The sequence below is a fragment of the Corapipo altera genome, unplaced genomic scaffold, assembly GCF_003945725.1.
Source record: "Corapipo altera isolate COAL_440 unplaced genomic scaffold, ASM394572v1 96, whole genome shotgun sequence".
NCBI classification, from domain to species: domain Eukaryota; kingdom Metazoa; phylum Chordata; class Aves; order Passeriformes; family Pipridae; genus Corapipo; species Corapipo altera.
This window is the reverse complement of record NW_020884962.1, coordinates 721,122-727,982: the sequence shown is the minus strand read 5'-3', so window position 1 is coordinate 727,982 and position 6,861 is coordinate 721,122. Positions and strand designations below refer to the sequence as shown.

Here is a 6,861-nt window from a genome sequence, read left to right as displayed (position 1 = left end):
TGATCCTTGTGTTTATTCCCCCAGGGAGTTCAGAGCTGACCCTCCCATCACTGCCATCTCTAAGTTGGCTGATCCTTATCTTTATTCCCCCAGGAAGTTCAGAGCTGACCCTCCCATCACTGCCATCCCTAAGTTGGCTGATCCTTGTCTTTATTCCCCCAGGGAGTTCAGAGCTGACCAGGAGTGGATGTGGCAGCTCTAAGTCCGTCCAGGAGCTCAGAGGGTCTCAAAACACCCAAATCTCCCTTTCATTCCCACCAAATGCTCCTTCCCTCTGGGAATAAAGCCTGGGTTTTACCTGCAGGCATGCACAGGGAGATCCTTGGTGTAGTAGGTGTCTTCCTCATCCTCCTCAAAGTTGAGCTCTGCCAGGAGCTGGCTGGTCTTGGCCACGTTCTCATCCACAGCCCCGTTCTGCAGGATCCCATCGGGACCATTCACCTGGAACACAGCTCAGAGCTCCAGTTCTGCCCCCAAAACACCACAAAGCCAAGGAAAACCACCCCTACTCCTCCCAGCAAACGTTTAAAATCCTCAACAGGGAAGAAAAATGTTCCTAAGAGCATTACACACCTTATGGAATCAATCCATCAGCTCCTGTTTTACAGGAATATTTGAACTCCAGCTGATAAGTGGGGGGAAAAAAAAGCTGCCAAGAGGAGATTGCTTTGCTGCAGTCCCATTTTTCCACAGCCTTACATAACTCCTAATCAATACCTGCCCCATTACCTCCTGCTTCCTGGGATTAGTTAAACTCTCCAACTGATAAGTGAGGGGGGGAAAAAAAAAGTTGCCAAAAGGAGATTGCTTTGCTGCAGTTCCATTTTTCCACAGCCTTACATAACAGAATTCCATTTAAACAATATTCCAGCAGGATCAAATACTGTTGTTTTTTTGTTTTTTTTCCCTCCTGTTGTGTTTTTTTGTTTTGTTTTTTGTTTGTTTGTTTGTTTTTTGTGTGGTTTTTTTTGGGGGGGGGTTTGTTTTTTTTTTGTTTGTTTGTTTGTTTTTTTAATTTCAGGAATCCACCTGAAAACAGGATCTTTGTTGTACAGGACCCTCCTCACTTATTCCTGTTGTTTTTGAACACACCAGTGCCAGAACCAGGGAATTCTGCACCATTTGGTGCTGGGTCAGCAAGTTTTACACCCCCATCCTCCCCCAAGCCTTTTTCCTGGTAAAAATAACTCCTTTTTTGGGCACATTTCCCAGCAGGAAGGAGCAAAAGGGGTGTGGATGTCACTTGAATTTTGCCATGGCCAGGCCAGGTGGTGCCTCCTGGGCCTCCCAGGTGTCCTGGTCTCATTCCAGCCATGAGGGGCTTCAGCACCTTCAGCACCCCCCAAAAACTGTGCTCAGCCACTTTATTCTTGGACTTGTTCAGCCAAGATCCCACCAGAACCTGAGGAGGGTTTAGTATGTCACAATCCATGTTAATTTTGAGTGGAAAAAGGTGGGAAAGGGATCACCACAGTGACAGCAGTGATTACACAATAATAACATGGAATCAGTGCTGAGGTAACTTCCCTATCACAGCAAATTCAGGTGTATTTACCCCTCCCAATGTTTTAGAGATATATTTGGTTGGATGAGATTTATCTACAAATGGGAGGGTAAAAAAAAAAAAATCACTCCAGGCCTTTGTCTGAGAAAACAGCATTTTAACAACTGGTTTGCACTGAGATTTAATGCAATTTATCAGATATCTGAAAGGAAACTGTCCCCAGTGAGAACACCAAACCTTTAGCCAAAAAAAGAAAATAAAAATCTGATTGAAACAGTTGCTGCAGCATTTTCAAGCTGTTGAGACTCCCAAGTAAAGCAAAAACCACCTCACTCCTCTGAAAGTCTCCTTTGGGTTCCAGGCCAGGCAGTTTCAATATTAAAATTGAACAGCCAACTGCAAGAGTTAAAATTAAAACCAAGCAGGAGCCACTTCACACTTGCCCTCAGCAGTTGGGGACTGGACTGGGCTTGGTTTCCTCCCCTCCAAATGAAATGAGGTGTGTTTATAAAACACAGTTAAATGCTCTTTTTATGGATGGCTTTGAACAGAGAGAATCCACCAAGAGGAACCATCAGCAGAGGGGAAAAAGGAATTGAAAAAAAAACAACAAATACCAAAACCCACTGAAGGAGGTGCAGCAGCAGCAGAAGCCACCAGTGTGAGGAAGGCAAATGCTTCCCTGGGCAGCAGCATCTCCATGGGTGTGAGGAGAGAAATATCCATTTAAATGGATATATCCATTTGAAACTGGTAGTGCCCTCTCATAAAACAGGGCAACAGCTCCATCACTGAGTGTGGAACAGGTGGAATTCCGAAGCTTTAAGTTCAGCTGAATCTCTCAGCAGCAGCAGCAGCACTACCAGGTTTTTTCTGTCCCAAAACAGGCACATTTTTCTATTCTGGTTTTTTAATTTTTTCTACCCCAAAACAGGTGCATTTTTCTGTTCCACAGCCACTATTAATACACACCAGCTGACAAATTTAATTTGCCATTTCAATACATTTAATACATTTCTTGGGTGCTCCTAAAAACTTGGGATTCCCTGAGCCAGAATACAATTGGAAAGCTTGAGTTTTCTTAGGATTTTTTGGGGTTTTTTTTTCCTTTTTAAGGCAGAAAACGAAGAAATAACTGCAAGTTCCTTGTAGCTGTGCACGAGGTGACCCTGCTGGTGACCCCCTGGCGAGCTCCTGCCCTCAGCTGGGCAGGGATGATGTCACTGATGTCACTGATGTCACCTGTCCTGGGAAGATCCAGCAGCAGCCAGAGGCCCTGGCAGGCTCCCAAGGAGGAAGTGACTGTTCCCAACCCTCCTGTGATGTCACTTTATGTGCACAGGATTAAAAATCTGGCACCAGGAACTGTTTTGTGTGTGTGTGTGTGTGTGAGAGGGAGGGAGGGAGGGGAACTTCTCTATTTTCCAAGTGTTGGCTGCAACTTCTGGCACAGCAAGTTGAGCAGCTCCAAAGCTGAGGTGCCACAGAACCACCCCTGGGACTTCCCTGATCCTTTTTCTGGCCTCTGGAATAGTGGCTGGGGGACAATAAAGTCCAAGCTGGGGCTGCCCCTGGATCTCTGGAAGTGTCCAAGGCCAGGCTGGAGCAGCCTGGGGGAGTGGAAGGTGTGGGACTGGACGGGCTTTAAGGTCCCTTCCAGCCCAAACCAGTCCAGGATCCTCAGGTGTGAGTCCCCAGAGAACATTCCCAGCCCGATTCCCGCTGGCTCCCCTGGCTCCCACACCCCACCCAGCCCCAGGAGAGCACACCTGGATCCACCTCCTGCACTTCCACACTTGAAAGTGCTGCATTTCAAGCTGGAACAGGAAAATTAATTGCACTTCAGGAGGTGCTGGGCTGCAAAAGGACTTTTGCACCAGCAGCCGTGGGGATGCACTTCCAGATGGGCCCAATCTGGGGAATTCTCCTGGAATTATAGTTAGGAAAATATGCATTTTTGGACTTGGGTGGATAATCTGAGTTATTGTTTGTAGATTCTTCGCTCTGAGGCCCTGAGGTATTTAGTGGAGGGGCTGATAATCCCTCTGAAGGCTGATCTGCTTTCCCTTTCAAAAGGAGGAAGTGGCTCTTTTGGTGAGAACTCTCCCCCCACACCCCACCCTGGGCTGAGCTTCCAGATGGGACCTGAGCAACAAGAAGTCATTTTGCTGAGACAAAAAAGGCTTTGTTAGGGCTGGAAATCAAACCCAGCCTCCAGAGTCTAGACCAAAAAAAAAAAAAAAAAACCTGAGGGCTGCCCCAGCTTCCTTCAACCACTTCCAGCAGCTTCAGCTCCCACATCCACACCGGGGGCATTGCTGGGACAGGCCTGGGCTCAGCAGGGGAAAAACGAGGCAGAAATGAGAATTTCGGGGAATTAGGGATTGGGTTGGGTTGGGAAAAAATTAAAAGATCAACAAGTCCCACCCCCTGCCACGGGCAGGGACACTTTCCACTGGACCAGGGTGCTCCAACCTGGCCTTGGACACTCCCAGGGATGGAGCAGCCACAGCTTCTCTGGGCAACCTTTAAATTTACCTTAAAATATTCAGGCAAATCCATTCTTATATATTTCATTAGAGGTAAACAATGGGCATACAGTTTCCTAAATTAAAACCAGCAGAGAATGCCTGCCCTTTATCTTTTTCCACTGGACACTAATCAGTTTTAACAGCCTCTTAAACTATTAATTAAATATACAAAATAAACTTTATTAACTAAATAAACTAAATTTTTAGAGACCAATCCATCACATTTCCCTACAAAAAAAAAAACCAACCAAAAAAATCAGGTGCCCTGCACTGCTCAACTACTTTTTTTTTTTTTTTTAAACACCAGGACATGAAACAGCAGAGTAGAAGTTTACACCTTCAGCAGCTTCACCTATTTATTTAATTAGCTTTAATTATAATCACGGGAATAATATTTAATTAAGGAAAATGTGATCAGTTTGGAAGCTATCACTGAATACTCCCCCTGCCAAAAGGCACAACAAGCTTCAGTTACTTTGTTGAAGGCAGCAAAATTTTCCCCAGAACCTTTTTAAAAAAAAAAAACCAAACACCAAACACACACCTAATTTCTGATCTTATCACCCGTGAGGCCTCTGAAAGGGCAAGTCTGAGCAGATCCAGGGGGTTTGTTTGACTCCAGCTCAGGAGGAAACCATTCTTATTCCACTTCTGAGAGGGCCTTGTCAAAATAAATCCATCCTCCCTCCACACCCTCCCCAAAAACTGAAGAGCAGGATGACCACGAGAGTTTGCAGAAAGGATTAAAAGGGAAAAAAAAAACAACCATAAAAATCCCTTCCTTTTTGCCAGACAAACCAGCACCTGAATGTGCTCTCCAGATCTTTTAATATTTTTTTTTTCCCCTTTTCACTTCAAAGGCTTTTCAAACATGTTTAGACAAAAAGAATAATAATAATTAAAAAAAAAAAAGACCAATTATTAATCCTCTTGTCTGGTCTTTTAGCTTATGGGGCTTATTTTGGGGTGGGTTTTCTCCTTTTTCTGGCCATATGTTCTCTAATGGGAAGTTCTGGAGTGATCATAACCTATTAAAGCTTTAAAAATTTGAGGTTTTACTGGAAATTTTAAATTGATTCATGTATAGTCTGTACACAGATAAGATTTTACCACCGGTGCTAAATAATTCTGCTCTCTCAACGCTCAGAAAGTCGAGAAATTCCACCCAAACGTGAAGGCAAAAGAAAATAAAACAAACAGCCCAGGCCCTGCCTTCTGAACACACCGCCCTGAGCACATCCTGTGCCACCACCCAGGATGTCACCGAGCGCTTTCGGACACCAAAAGTGACTCACTCTGTCCCGGGATAAACCCCCAGGACAGGATAAAAACCCCTCCAGTCCTGCCCTCTCCACCTGGGGATCCCCAGGGCTGGGTCTGCTGCCCCTTTGCTCCTCTCGCGGCCCCCGACGCCGCAAATCCGGCGACAAAAAAAAATCGGCTCCGGGATAATAAAAAAAAAACAACAAAAAACCCTCACCTAAAACTTTCAACTCCTCTTTAAACTCAGCCCTTAACACGTGGATGATGTGGAAGCGTTTGATTGTTAATAAAGGGACAACACGAGTGTAACTGAAACTGAGCTTTCCATAAAACGCGGAAAAGTGGGAGTTTTTTTAAAAATATGGACGAGTTTTTCCGTGGTTTTGTCGCTTTTTCTACAGACACAGAGAAGGTGGAGCAGTGACAACGTCTTCACTCGTGAGCACGTAATATAAAATGTACCTTAAATTCCCTCCCTCCTTTCGCTTTTGTGAACTGCTAAACAAATAGAATGGGTTTTAATACCGAGTTATAGGAAAGAAAGAAAGAAAAAAAAAAAAACAACAACCAGGCCCTAAAACCTGTTTTTAAGTCACGAGGAAGCAGAACTTAAACCTCAGGCCAATATCGACTGTCCCCTCCAAGGCAAAGCCCAAACGGAGCGGGGCGGCAGAAAAGGAGGATAAAACCAATAATAATGGTAAAGGAAACCCGTAAATTTTAAACAGCAGAAGCGTATTTTAGCCAGGAGAAGTTAAAAAAAAAAAATAAAAAATTAAAGGCGAACTCCCTCAGCGCCCAACTTTCGACAACCGAAGCCACGTTTAAAGAGAAAAAAAAAAAAAAGAAAAAAAAATCGAGACAAAACTGAAATAACACGGAGCTTTTTGCGGTCGTTTTACCGCAAAAACGGGATCCATCGCTCCCCTTCCCGCTCCACACGCGGCTCCCGCTCCCCGCCCAAGCCCGACCCCAACCCGGGCCCCTTCCGGACACCCCCCTCTCCCCTCACGAACCTCCCCCAAAAAACCCTCCTCACCTGCGCTTCCAGCGGCCCCGGCGGGCCCTGCCCCGCGCCGGGGGGGCCTTGGCCTTGCTGCGGCCCCGCCTGGCCGGGCCCCGGCGGCGTCTGGGTCTGGCTGGGGAGGGTGAAGTCGGTGAACTCGAACTCGGAGCCCTGAGTGTCGGCGCCGAGCAGCTCGGCCTCCTCGGTGTCCAGGAAGGTGAGGGTCTGCGAGCTGGGGCCGTACGCCTCCACGCTCATGGCGGCGGCGGAGCCCTCGGCGGGCGCCTCTTCTCCCCTCCTTCCTTCCCCCTCAGCGAGCGCCCGGGCGGCCGCGCTACGCGAGCGGCGGGATCCGCCGCGCGCACCAGGCCGCGCCGCCCCCCCCCGGCCACACGCACACACCCCCCCCACACACACCCCACACACACACACGGAGAGAGAAGGCAGAGAGACAAGAGAAACGAACCCGGCGCTCGGGGCGGGTCCCCCCCCCACCGGAGGCGGCGGAGCGGCGGGGGCCGGTCGGGGGGGTGGCGGTGAAGGGGAGTGGGGGGGGA

General features: G+C 47.5%; 1 protein-coding gene across 2 annotated transcripts in view; it reads right to left on the bottom strand.

The window, feature by feature from the left end:
• Positions 1–6,649, bottom strand: part of UPF1 (UPF1, RNA helicase and ATPase) — a 22,385-nt gene extending 15,736 nt beyond the window's left edge. For both annotated transcript variants that reach the window (XM_027664268.1, XM_027664269.1), the window contains exons 1-2: positions 6,338–6,649; positions 299–441 (exon numbers count right to left, since the gene is read on the bottom strand). In XM_027664268.1, coding sequence (XP_027520069.1) covers positions 299–441; positions 6,338–6,562 — 368 coding nt within the window. In that variant the 5' untranslated portion in view covers positions 6,563–6,649. The remainder of the gene's footprint in view (positions 1–298; positions 442–6,337) is intronic.
• Between the last annotated feature and the right edge of the window lie 212 nt (positions 6,650–6,861).